General features: G+C 32.6%; 3 protein-coding genes across 3 annotated transcripts; 2 read left to right on the top strand and 1 right to left on the bottom strand.

Moving 5' to 3' along the window:
- The first annotated feature begins 906 nt into the window (after window positions 1–906).
- Window positions 907–7,906, top strand: LOC106719721. Its single transcript, XM_014514159.2, has 2 exons — window positions 907–1,003; window positions 6,703–7,906. The coding sequence occupies exons 1-2, from the start codon at window positions 989–991 to the stop codon at window positions 7,753–7,755; spliced, it is 1,068 nt and encodes a 355-aa protein (XP_014369645.2). The 5' UTR covers window positions 907–988; the 3' UTR covers window positions 7,756–7,906.
- Window positions 7,907–9,416: 1,510 nt separating this feature from the next.
- On the bottom strand, window positions 9,417–10,194 carry LOC106719722 (histone deacetylase complex subunit SAP18). Its single transcript, XM_014514160.2, has 2 exons — window positions 9,931–10,194; window positions 9,417–9,858 (listed from the first exon to the last, which is right to left on the bottom strand). The coding sequence occupies exons 1-2, from the start codon at window positions 9,985–9,987 to the stop codon at window positions 9,454–9,456; spliced, it is 462 nt and encodes a 153-aa protein (XP_014369646.2). The 5' UTR covers window positions 9,988–10,194; the 3' UTR covers window positions 9,417–9,453.
- A 397-nt stretch (window positions 10,195–10,591) lies between these two features.
- Window positions 10,592–11,485, top strand: LOC106719691 (protein sarah). The gene has a single exon (XM_014514088.2). It carries the CDS (start codon window positions 10,711–10,713, stop codon window positions 11,380–11,382), a length of 672 nt encoding a protein of 223 aa, XP_014369574.2. The 5' UTR covers window positions 10,592–10,710; the 3' UTR covers window positions 11,383–11,485.
- The last annotated feature ends 2,725 nt before the right edge of the window (window positions 11,486–14,210 follow it).

The raw sequence follows: 14,210 nt of genomic DNA, 5'->3' as shown, positions 1-14,210 counted from the left end.
AGCTGTTACCACATGACATACCGCACGTTGCGACCGATTCTATTGAATTACAAATAGAAGAACAATGCCCATTTTGTTACATCATACCCTTTGTATGCTCATCTGAAAAAACCTAAGCTAGTAACCGTGAGTTTCCAATGCGGACGCACATATACAAAAACGTATCGTCTTCACTCTTATCACCTTTAAAATTATAGAGATAACAAAAGTTCTGTTTTAGCAGTGGAAACGCACGGTAACAAGCTACAATACAACGCATTTGGCACGCGAACAATGTGACAGATTCGTATCTATTTATTGTGTATTCAATATTTACATAACAATTTAGAGATATCTAGAGAGAATATATCGAAATGTAACTCAATTCATATCATTCAAAGTTTTAACGCCGACCTTGTTTAAAAGGACATACTGCAAGTTCATTATCGCATTATAACATGCACTTATAAGTACACGCCGCATATTAAATAATCTTTGCTCGTTTTCGATTCTACACACTTCTTTTACAAGATATGGAATCACACGGAAGTATCTCATATTATAATAATAATTTATGCCAATATTTTTAATTCCCTATTTGAATATGGAATCGAATAATTAAGGAGCATAGGTGTGTTTAAAACCAATATTTATTAATAAATATTGTAAACAAATTTTATAATAATTGTAGCGCATTTAATAAATGGGGATAAACAGTTAAACATTAACACAAAAAAGTAGCGAAGCAGTTTTGAATTTTAAAATATATCGTAATTAATTGGATCGTTTAGCGGTATCATAGAGTTAGTGCAACCGATTTATGTTGTATTGTATTTTTGTGGGTTTGTATGAAGTGAAGTGGTCGTCCGCAGCCGGTCACCTTGCAATAAAGTATGGTGGTCGCGTCGGGAGCAGGGCGAGAGTGGGCGACCTCATATAGCCGGCGCGGGAGGCGTTTCCTTTATTTGTTGGTTGTTCGTCGCGTGATTGTGTCGTGCTTCGGAACATCATGAAGACATTACTGGTGAGTACTTATCAAAAACAAGATCGTGCATCCTATCCCCTTCATTTGCTCAATTTTTTTTCGAAAACAATTTATTTTTAATTTAATTTTTTATTTTAGAAAAGACATTTAAGATATTACAGTTTAATAAATTTAATATAACTATCCCTATGGATAGTTATATTAACTATTTTCTAATTTAACTTTTCGTTTTATTTCCAAACATTCTTTAATTTACTTATCGAGCTCCATTCGTTGTATTATTTGCGAACTTGAAAGAACAAATAAAAGGAATACTTATTCACTCGCTATGCGTGTCGGTCCATAAATTATAATGCATAAATAGTTTTTGATATAATGTACCCGACATTCAGAGAAGGTATTTATTTCGCATGACAGCCTTGAATCTATTGAAAAGGCGAGTACAGCTACGGCTCTAACCTTTCAATTAATAAAAGAAATTCACTAATAAAAAATACATATATCGACTTCGATGTTGCCAAGAAATAACAATATTCGCAAAGTACTAATACGTTAAATAGTACAAGGCTTTCGAAAATCTTGCCCTTATTGTTTTACAAACCGTAACAAAAACTGTTTAGCAAGTGACACATAAAATTAAAAAATAAGTTACGTAAAGCACGCAATGCCCGCGGACAAATTCTTCAACTTGGCACGTTACCACACTTGCCCAGTGTTACAAACCTGTCAGAAATAGATACATAGCTTTGATATGCGTAACTTACAATAACGATATTAAATATACGCAATAACGACGCAAAAACTAAACCTTAATAACCACCGCGCCCGCTTGCCCTAATAAAGTACTTCGATAATCGTTTAGGAAAACATTGAAATTCCGTAACAAGTAGCTTTAAAGATTTATAGGCGCACTAGTGGTCGCCCGCGACTTAATCAGCACCTATAATATGCCTGCGTGCACCAGCTACCTTTCCGGCCAAGTCCCGTCGAAATCGGCCCAGCCGTTCCGGAGGTTACCCGGAACAAACGCGGACTTGCGGACCGACATACTAACAGACAAAAAATTTAAAAATTGGTTTTTCGTTATCAACAACGCAAATACATCATACGTTTTACAAATATGTTTTTTTTTTCGGTGTTACAGACACTCCAATTTTATTAATATGTATAGATTGGAAGGCGACATTATTAAAATTCTCATAATTTTCAAGTAATAATTCTTCAATTTATATTTGATCACTTTCACATCGTAAGATTAAATAAAATAATGTTTTAACGAGCACTATTATGTTACGTTCTCAGTACTACAATTGCAGGAGTGTAATTTTGTATGATCTAATTTTAATATTATATTTATAGGAAAGTGATTATGAGTAGTAATGAGTTGCGTCTATAAACAACTAACTGACGCTCGCGTCTCCGTCCGCTCGGAATTAAAAAAAACTTAATTAGTAGCATTTCTGTTCTTCCAGACAATGTTCTACATTTGTTTCAAATTTAATTAAGATCCATTGAGCTATCCCGGAGATACCTACTAACAAACATCCATCAAAACTTTCGCATTTATAATATTAGTAAGAAGTAAGATATCAGTCACCGCTCATACAGCGATAAACCGCCGTACAAAAGACTTCAACGCAGTACATCCGCATTCAGTACATACGAGATTAGAATTAATATAATTCTTACTAGACTAAAGTAAGAATTTAATTGGTAAAAGTTTTACTTCATGTTCTTTATCGAATGCGAAGTATTTGATTATGTAATGTACTATGTTACGATATCAAATACAAATTAAGATGTTTATTCAACAATGATAAAGAAACAATTTTCTTGACTTTTTAGCAATACACACTGTGCTACAGAAATACCTGGATTTTTATGATATTTCATAATGTAAACTTAAATAAATGCAAATAATTTCAACTAAGGGTAATATAATAAGTGAAGAACCAAAATTCTTAAAAATTTATTTGACATCAATATACTCAATATGAGATTTCGTGTGTGACATCTAACCTTTAGGTTGTAATATTTCGTTCACTACAAATAACAATTCCAAAGTGGTACTTTGAAGTACGTTAACACCATTTTGACAGTTAAAGCTTGTTCAGATGTGTCATTTCCATGTCATTGCGACACTTTAAGACACTTTCAGCACAATGATTTTGTCCTTACGTTTTTAAGTTACTCAACCCGTTGTTAGTTAGTTATGCTCAGTTACTGCGACGTTATGAAAATAGTTATATGCGTGTAATGCATATGTATATCCATTACGTCTGGCTTCCACAGGAACATCAGTTTTTGTTCATTATCGGGAAACAATTAAACAGTTTACATCATGTTTTATAATTACTTTACCGGCGTATTATTAATCAAATTAATTAATACTAATTCAATAACAGATATGATGAGTATGAAACGTTAGACACTAGAACTCTGAATATTTTCAATATCTATTCCTTCTTTTAAGTTAAGCTTTGATTACTAAAGCCACTTTTTAAATATCAAAATATTAAAAGACGAAGAAAACTTTCGTATACACAATGTTTAATAATCGACTCAAAATACACATAGCCTTGACTGGCGGAAGTCTGAGTGGCCCAGGCGTCCTTACCACTTTCAGAACGAGGTTGCACCCGCCCTAACCTACACGGATCGTTTTAAATTCCTATCATGACTCGTGACGTAAGCCAAATTAAATATCAACTCATAAATACTCATAAAACAACTTTTCCAAGTTATCCAAAATAAGATAACATTCACGTCAAGTAACATTTAAATATATAAAATATTTCATCTTATATATATATATATATATATTATTTAATACACTTTTAATTTTCTGAATACATAAAGCGTTAACAATTTGAATATGAAATCAATACCTAATAATGCACTTTGTATCTTGACCTAGATAAACTACTTGTTTATAAATACTTTACTTGCAGTACATTCACATAGACAAAGGTCATGTTACTTGCTTTACTTGTATACTTAATTGATGTTTGTGTGCGTGATCATAATTATTAAAGTGACATGTTTTATTATCTGTTTCTTTTCCGCATTTCAGCTCAAGTGTACATCTAGATAACATATAAATGCAGCAAAAACAATACCATAGACGGAACATTAGTGATTTAAAATTCTAAATGTTGCATGCTCACGAGCTTGGCTTAATATCATACTTGCTCTATTGGTAATTACGAGTAATTCTTCCGTGATAAATATAGATTATTATCGGTGTAATAACCAACAAAGTGCTCTTTATAATGCAAAGAAACTTCAAGTAAAGTTCTGTGTTTTATTAATTTAATTTCAGATTTCAAGTATTTTAGTTTTAACGATAAACGTTAATTTTAAAAACGGCAGTCACTGAGAGATACTTAAAGAAAATATTGTCACATTATATAACAATATCATATCATATATGAATACATATACATATTGTATACGTACATAACTGTATTTTCTTTTCGTAAAGAAACCCTTTAAAGATTTTTTAACAACCAAGTATTACCTACGGAATAAAAAAAATTGGTGTTTAGTAGATTATAAATTCTCAGATACATGGTTAATTATTCTGCATCCGATTTTTATGTATAATGGAAGCTACTTCTGCTAATTTGATGTTAATTTGTTTCTTTCCTAAACCTTTACTTGTAAATGCCTCAATAATTTAAACACCGGGCTCCTATTACGCAAAAATTATTGCGAGACTAATTCGTATCTTTTAATTGTCAGTTTTGTAATTCTTGTTGAAGTTTTAAGTTAGATACCTCATTCGCACGCAATCTTATGCACGTTTTATAATTTTCTACTTTATGGATAACAGTTGTAAAAATAATGTGAAAGGTAACTTAGCTTTATATTACTCGTCTGCGGTAAAATAGTAGAGATATAATTTTTTAATTAAATTCTTCAGAATTGTAATGGAAAAAATGGAACCATTTATTTTATTTATTAATTATGACAAAATTTTCACGAAAATAGTTTCTGTGTCTGTCTTTCCGGCAGTAGAACTGGCAAGCCCAGGGTAATGAGACGAAATTTTACAATAGCATATGATTTATCCCCGACCCTTAATCAAAGTTTTATAGCTACAAATATGTGTCACCAGCTTTATAACCTCTGACAAATAATAGTAATATCTTAATTTGAATAAAAATAAAATTGGGACAGAGTAATTTAGCACGGTTGTAGAGCCGGTATATCAAGTCAGTCGTGTTCGACATGACTGCAATACAAGGACTAACACTAGAAAGTACGCTATTCATTCATTGTGTACTGCATCAACCAGAACTAAGATAACTATTTTTAAATGTAATATGTTGGTAAAGAAAAAGTTCTGCATTAACAAAAATGAAAAAAGGATTAAATAGTATTTAATTATGCCAACTTGTGATAAGAAAATTCAATCAACCTAGTAGAAGCCGGCTTACTATTTTTATTAATACTATGTACCTAACATAGGATAGATTCATGAATAGCAAAACCACCAATTTTTATTTTATTACATTCGTAAACTTAAGGCACAATGGGCGGACTCAAAGTTACTTAGCATTACATGCCAGCCCACACTATAATTAAAATTACAAACATTCGTTGCAGAAGCTTTATTGAGATGGTCAAAATATTAATAGCAGATTATCATAATCTATATATATAAAAGAAAGTTGTGTTAGTTACACCATTTATAACTCAAGAACGGCTGAATCGATTTGACTGAAAATTGGTGGGCAGGTAGCTTAGAACCAGGAATAGGACATAGGATAATTTTTACCCCGTTTTAAATTTTTTTTTATTCCGCGCGGACGGAGTCGCGGGAAAAAGCTAGTATATATATAAAAGAAAGTCGTGTTAGTTACACTATTTATAACTCAAGAACGGCTGAATCGATTTGACTGAAAATTGGTGGGCAGGTAGCTTAGAACCAGGAAACGGACATAGGATAATTTTTACCCCGTTTTCTGTTATTTTTTATTCCGTGCGGACGGAGTCGCGGGTTAAAGCTAGTAATTTTATAAAAAGGTAATTAACTCCTACAATACCTAATCTTAGAGGCTATCTAATTTTTTATTTCCTATTTTAAGTTGACTATCATTCTACATTCGAAATACGTATTATTTAACTAAGGCGCTACAATTCAAGTTATACTAGTGTGATGCAAACTTACTCACACGGCCCCATGGTGCCTATATCCGGGACGTGACATTACAAAGTGGTCATATACGACAGTTCACACCGTACTCTTGCAATCATGGTCAAGGTTTTAGAAAACAACAATTCAAGACTAAAATTAGTTCATTTTTGGTTAAATAATTTTGTTACGTTGAAACATAAAATTAGTACATTACTTTTTAATTTATTGGAACGAAGTTCCTTATCGCGTGTTGTGAATAGTAAGCTATTGTAAGGTGTGCGGCGTCGCATGTTTCTCTGTCCGTCTCTCTCTCTCTTATAGAAAGCAAGCCAGATATTTTCATTTCTATTTCGCATTGAACAGTGTGGTGTCGCGACTTAAAAAAAAAAGTTTTATTACAATTCCTTCACTAATTAATCGAAAGGAACTTCGTTCCATCCCGGTGTCCCTTGTCAAGTTTTTTTTTTGTAAACTTAGTGTGCAATAATAAAGATTTTCATTTTCATTTTCATTTTCATTTTCATTTTCATTTTTGTCATTACTAACATCAGGTAATTTACAAAGAAAATACTAAGGACTTAATTGTACGTTTCAGATATGTATGCTGTGTGCAGTCACAGTCTATGCTCAATTTGATTCGCCTACTCCACCAAGACTCCAAATTCCTGGAGCGATCCCATTAGGCGGACCGCGGCAGGGCGGCTTCAGACAAGGAAGACTGCAAGCTACTGGACCGCTCCCCGGCGTAGTAAACAGAATTAGGAGACCTGGTCTGGCCAGGCCATCGTTCAAGTCTGTAGATGCCGCTCCCCGGCCGAGTCTACAGTCTCTGGAGGAAACTGCAAAACCAGTCACCGAAGAACCAGAAGATGACGTGGACATCAACACACCAACAGCTTTTGTTTCTAATGCTTTCTCTACAGCTGAGCCACAAAACGACTACTTTGATATCACTACTACATCACAGCCAAAACCACCAATTGTCTACAATCCCACACCTTTCACTCAAACAACCCCGACGGCGCCTAGACAAGAACCAGTCAGACCCACGCAGTACAGGCCATTAGTGTCACCTCAGTCGTTCGCCCCACAAAGAAACGAGGCACCCCGACCGCAACCGGCGCGCCTGCAGCCTCTATCGAGCCGCCCGCAGCGCCCGGCCTTCCGACCTGAGCCCAAACCTTTCGTCGATGAAGAGGAAGTGCAGATTCAACCAGTACGCCAATACAACCGTCAAGAACAAGTCAATCGTGCTCCTGTTAAAAGCGTTCCTCAACAGAAATACAGTCCATCAAATTCTAGGGAGAAGAAGCCAGTAGCCCAAATCATCAGAAAGTTCAGAGAGGAAAATGACGACGGAAGTATCACCTGGGGCTTTGAAAATGATGACGGATCATTCAAAGAGGAAACCATCGGTTACAATTGTGTTACTCGAGGCAAATATGGCTACGTTGACCCTGACGGCGTAAAACGCGAATACAACTACGAGACAGGTGTACCTTGCGATAAAGCAAACGAGGAAAAGGAACAAAAGGGTTTCATAGATTACCAAGAGAACAAAGCCGTATTGCCCAATGGCATCACAATCGATCTCGCAGCTATGGGGAAGAAATCTAAGAGGCCATTCAGATCACCGAGTATTCACTAGATCTTAAGTATATTACAATATTTATTTTAGGAAAATTTATTTTTAAGTCAACTTTTTCGTTCTATTTCGTAACAACTGTAAGTTGTTTTAGCTGGTCTATGACGTCAGCTTCAACTAACAAATAAGACGAAAATATAACCATTAAAAATGATTACGTTTTTATTTTTACTGCTTTTTCAGAGCTCCATTCTCACGCCACCACAAAAGATGCCTTAAATTTTGTAGATAGCTAATTTTACTGTAAGAGATCTATATTATAAAGAAAACCTTTTTAACAAATGCGCAGGTATAACTACATTTTCAATGACTAAGCACTGTTTTCAAATGAATATTGAAACTTTTCCTGTGTGCTCTATTCTTACTCTACCTTATTACTTACATTCAGATTTGTTCGTACCTCTCAGTTCTGGATCTGGAAGTCTGGCTCGCCAAGTTGAGTTGACGACACTAATCAAATTGAAACACAAATCACTAGCACACACGCACAGATACACTTCAAGTGTTCCTCCTTCTTCTTATTAATATCCTTTCATTTCACTTTTGAGACACATACTTACAGCGCTTGTTTTGCAAATGACGACGAAATCGGAGCGCCGGAATGGACCAGGTGACCGGACACAATATAATTAATCTGATACTTGCGATACATTGTTTAAGTTTAACCCGACAGTTAGCGTAAGATTCACATTGTCATTTGGAAGAAGTCTGAAATAGCATCGAAGTATTTTTTACTTGAATTGCTAATCTGCTACTGAAAGTTTCGCTGATACTACTAAACAGTTTAAATTTACCCAAACCGCTGAGTAATACAATATTCATATATGGAACTTAATGCACCACAAATACGTTTAAAAAATGCGTAATTATTCCGCTATTAATTAATTTTGATGTAAATTACTTTCGCGAATTACAACCATCGCGTCGTTTTTAAATAAAACATTGGCTGTACTGTGACTAAATTTTGGCAGTCATATCATTTTCTTAAAAACGAGGGTAAGTTATGATATTAACACTAACCACAACAACCACCTATGAACAGTGATGATTGATTTACATAGACAACTTTAACAGTTTGGAATGTAAACTTCACCCTTAATTTCTTGTAAATACCCACTATGTATTGGAACAGAAAAAATTAAGATAACCATTTCTTGAAATTCTTTCCTATAAGGGTTTTTTTTGAGTCAAATGTACTACCATAATTCATACCACCATACTAGTCTGCAGTATAATTTAAGACCAAGTAGTTTCTTCAATTCACATAAGTTATTGCATACCACAACAGAAAATAAGTTACTTTTCACCAACTCAAGTATTAATATTGTACTGATTTAATTTAGAACACTTTAGAACAAAATATGAACACTTTAGCTAAGAAAAAGAACTAACCATTACAAGTTGGTCCTGGTTTTAATTACAAATTATATTTTCTTATTAAATTAATATATTAAAATCGCTGAATTTTATGTAATCTGTTACACTTCACTAATCTCAGAAAACTGAGACCATAACCTACATATAACACACTATGTCAGCTTAGTATTTGTCATTACTGAAAGTCATTACAAACTGTATAAGTTAATATTGTATGTAAACTATTGTAACATACTATGACAGTGATTGTTTTAAAATAAAAAAACAGTATGTGTACTTATTATTTATTATAAAACAAAGCATAAGAAGTATTTAATCATTACTTTAATATGATCTATTATTAATATAGTTTTGCGGTCGTCTCATCGGAGGTGGCATTCTGTTTGATGGAGTTATTGATATATCTAGGTAGTTTCCAATTTGGAACTTTACTTGAGCCAGAGTTTTATTATCATCACCACCCCGTTGTCCCGAACAAGTCACGCCGATTTCTCTCATACGATATGTAGGGGATCTCGCATCGGGGAACACTATAGCAAAATCGAAGTATGTGCCTTTCCGCCTAGTCTCAGGATTCACTTCTTTCACCAAACCTGTTAGTTCTCTCAATGTTGCGTCCATCCATGTATAAATTTGAAGTTCATTTTGGGGTACAAGCCCTCTAGCGTAATCGCCGGGCGAATTGTGTCTTCCAGTAGAACAAAACACGCGAAGTAATAAAGGGCATGTCTGCAATAAATTACAATAAATTAATATGTATGTAAAATAAATCACAATGATTTAATAAGAGTATTAACAAACCTTTTCTCTGTCGATTGGCTTAACCTCTTCTGCTACCATAGATTCTAAGCCTGCCATTTGTATAACCTTGTGTGAAATATAAGTTATTCTTTATCAACAGTTTTAGATTTAGTACAATAAGTTGTGGAGGTATAACTATAGTTTTTGGCTAAAATAAAACAAAAAACAACTTTACAATTATAATGTCTGTTTATTCGACAAGCAACAACAAACTAAAAAGTTGCCATTACCATACCATTACAATTAAAACGGAACGGATCCTGTTTCATGTACTAAAGGGCCTTGATGGGGCATCTCAAATTGTTTTATTTTTAATAATATCAACTTGCTTTTAACTTTAGTTAAAAATATGGAGTTTCTACAAAAGATAATGTAGTTTAATTCTAAATAAAAATTAAATAAACAAATAAAAAAACATAGTAACGTAAAAGGAAATGCTTTAATTGTGTACGTTCTGTAAATAAAATGTTCTGAAAAAATGTTTCATTTTTGTTATTTATTTGAATTTTGTTGTTTTAAAGTAACTTCATGTAATAATTGTCATATTTTTTTTAGAATTAAAATAATATGATATTGAAGACTATTGACAAACATGTTATGACAATGACATTTTGCCATCGATTAAATAATTTTTAAAATTTGCGAATCTGTATTCTGTGTAAAAATATTAGAAAAATATTGAGACTTCACATCTAACTATACAATTATTTTTCCTGTAAACGTAACATTAAAACGTAAACTCCACATTAGTTTTCTTTAATTTAATATAAAATAAATATCATGGCTAATAAAGAAGACGGTGATACCTTTGATGAAATGTACATAAACCCCGAAGATGGTATGCCCAATATACACCCTAACATAGAAGATTTTGAACAAGAAAGTGGTTTTCAAGAAGAAACAAACGATTTCGATGATTTGCCGAAATCAGTGATCGTTACAAATATCCACAGCGATGTATTCTCTGACGAAAAATTAAAGAAAGAATTAGAAGATATTTTTCGTAATTTTTCAGATAATGTAACATTTCAATGGCTTCGTAGTTTTAAAAGATTGCGCGTTAACTATGATAGCCCACTAGCGGCGGCAGGAGCCCGCCTGCAACTTCATCAATATAAATTCTATAACTCTTGCATAAACTGTTATTTCGCACAGCCGGTGACGCCAATTTCATTGAAAAATTTAAAACCACCCGCTCCCGTGAAACAGTTCTTGATTTCACCTCCGTCAAGCCCCCCAGTGGGTTGGGAGCCTCGTGAAGAAGGTGAGCCTATTGTGAACCCCGATCTGTTGGCGGCCATAGCAAGCCTGGCTCCCGGAGAGAGTCATGAACTCCACGCACCAACACCCACTCAGCCTGCCATCATAGTGCACACAGCATTCAATGTGGAACCCAACTCTGAAAATTGTTTAAGTCAACCTCTTCCACATACTCGTTGTCCGGAGTATTGATGTTTTCTATGAATAGGATTTTTCAATGTTAATGCTTTTTATTCCATCAATTTACAACATGGTAAATGTTTTTGCCAAATATACATGTGTATATCTTTTTTGAAACAAGGTATGAGATTGTATAGTTGTACTGCTAATTTTAGAGCTTAAAATAGTTTTTTTTTTTCAATAGCATGAAGCTTGAAAATTATTGGTGCTATTTTTTACTGTTTAATTGTTGATGATTCTCATTTTGTTAAAATCATTCAAATAATTTATTTTACTTTTATTTTGTCTATAAGAATTCAAGTGATACATTATTTCTATTTAAATTATAAGTAAAAAGTTAGTATAAAAAAAGAAAAATTGAAATTAAAGGTAAATGATTTTACTTCAAATTAACATATCAATCTAAGGATAGATTGTTTCAAACTTAGCAGCTCAAAACCAAGAATTTATTGTTACACATGGAGTATTGCATGATTTTTGCTTTTTTAGGTTTTTTCTAAACTTCAACAAATATTGAAAAGCTACAAAACAAATTAATTTATGTAACAGGACTTGTACACATTAAATAAAAATGAAAAACTATTCTTGACAAATGAAATAGGCAAAATTAAATAAAGCTATTGTTACTTACTGAAAGTATGAAAACTAATTCCCTTGGTTAATAATTAGAGGTGAATCACTTATAAGTATCATGTTAATTCATATATTTTAAATCTAGATCTGATACATTTCACTAGTCAAGTGTACAATTTTTCTAATCCTATAAATGTTATTCCTAAAAAAAGTTTTAATATATTGTTCCAATCTATGTGATTATAAATATATGGCAGTTGATGTTTCCTTCTATACTCCGCTGAAATCTTAAATAGGTATTCAAAAAGTTTGAAGCTCTGTTTTAATTTTTCCTAAAAAATAAAATGGTCTAAGCTTTTTTAGAGAAATTTAAAAGATAGAAAATGTGATATGATAGAATGAGATATTCTATTGAGCAATTTGTACATAGTAAATTATTTTTACATTAAAATAAAGGCAAACTTCATTTCCAAAGATTTAATTTTTGCTTTTAGTATAAACATAGGTGTTGGTTATTTAATAGGTAATCAAATATACAGAACAACATGTTTTTTTATACTTAACAAAAAAAGTTAATTGTAACAAAACATGATTTCATTCTTAGCATTCACAGTTGATTTAGATATTGTTTTAATAGTAAAAGTGTTAGAATAATAAAATTCTTATCATAATATGATTTTTTCCGTAACTTTTAATGTCAGGGAATACTTTTTTATTTAAATATAAAAACATAACTCAACGCTTTCACTTTATGATACTCATTTGAAATTTCGGTAAATGTAAAATAAATGTGAATGTAAGAAGACAGTCTAATAAAAATGTTGTTTCATGGTGTTTCAATTATTTGTCTCAATTTCCTCTCACTCTGTATATAAAAAAAAAAAAACAGATGTCACTTTTTTTTTGTACAAGTATTTGAGTAGTAGAAAATCATGGTAAGTCTTCATTGAATTTTAAGAAGACTATCGTAGAGTGAGTATGTAGTTTAAAAGTGGTAGACATCTCTTGGCTGATGAAGTAGGCAACTAAATAGTTGAATAATTTATGGCTCAGTTGACATGTTAGATTAAATGTGTTAAAGAACTAAGTCGCATCTAGGCCGACAAACTTATCTGACCCGGTGGGCATAAGTCAATCTAAATATATAGATAGCTTACTAGCGCCCATTTTTATGGAATTTCGTAATTATGAAAATGGCAACATTGAACCTTGCAGCTGCAGCTCTCTATTTGGCTCAGATGAAGAATTATATAGATATGACATGCGCGTTCACCCGTAAGGGACAGATAGAGAGTACTATAGACTATACCTATATATAAGTGAGAGGATTGGGGTTACCAGTTATTTGTTTTGTCCCGAAAATGAATAATTACGATATAATTTAATATAGACCAATTTATATATTCCCAATTAAATTGTTATTAATAAACGTAATAAATATAAAAAACAATGCGTAATTTTTGTTTATGTGACTAAGATTACGTAAACAGATTTTTTTTAGTAATACTTAGTCAGGTCATAAATTCTGTCACATGTTTAATATAAATAATTGAAGCAAGTTTATTCATTATGTGACCATTTATTTACCAAAATGAACTTAACAAAACATAGATTCTTATGACACTAAAGTTTATTCAAAATGACATCCGTGATTTTGAATACAGGCCTTCAATCTGCTCGGCCAGTCGTCTATCACAGCACGAACGAGGTCCATGTCAATATCGGCGGCTGCCTTAATCAAGGATGTCTTGAGTGACTCCAAAAAAAGAATTTCCCGATATTTTTTTCCCGCGTACCGCTTCAACAAAGCGCGGCATCTCTTCAGTCTTAGGTCCATTAGACGAGCATTCAAACGATGTCCTATTTTTCTTCGATATGCACGAAGCCCTAAGTCTTCATAAAAAGCTACAAAAAACATACCAATATTATAGTCATATAATTTTAAATTACTCTGTATATCATTACAGTGAACACTACATGTAAAACTACTTAATATTAAACTATTTTCATTGTAATTTTTAAGAAACAAAATTTACATGGGACAAATTAAAAAGCATAGTCTTTAAAATCAACGGGATAAGAAAGTATCAAATATTTAAAAACACATTTACAACACAGACACACACAACCAACCAATTTGAAAAGAAGTTTAATATGGCCGCTTGTTTCCCAGATCTACAGTATATTATTTGACACAAATGACATCTGCGTTTGGGCGCATAATGTTCGAAAAATACTATTTTATTTTAGCTGATTTTACCCGTATT

The sequence above is a fragment of the Papilio machaon genome, chromosome 11, assembly GCF_912999745.1.
Source record: "Papilio machaon chromosome 11, ilPapMach1.1, whole genome shotgun sequence".
In the NCBI taxonomy this organism is placed as follows: Eukaryota; Metazoa; Arthropoda; class Insecta; order Lepidoptera; family Papilionidae; genus Papilio; species Papilio machaon.
Note: the sequence above shows the minus strand (reverse complement) of the source record. Positions and strands in the feature narration are given on the sequence as shown.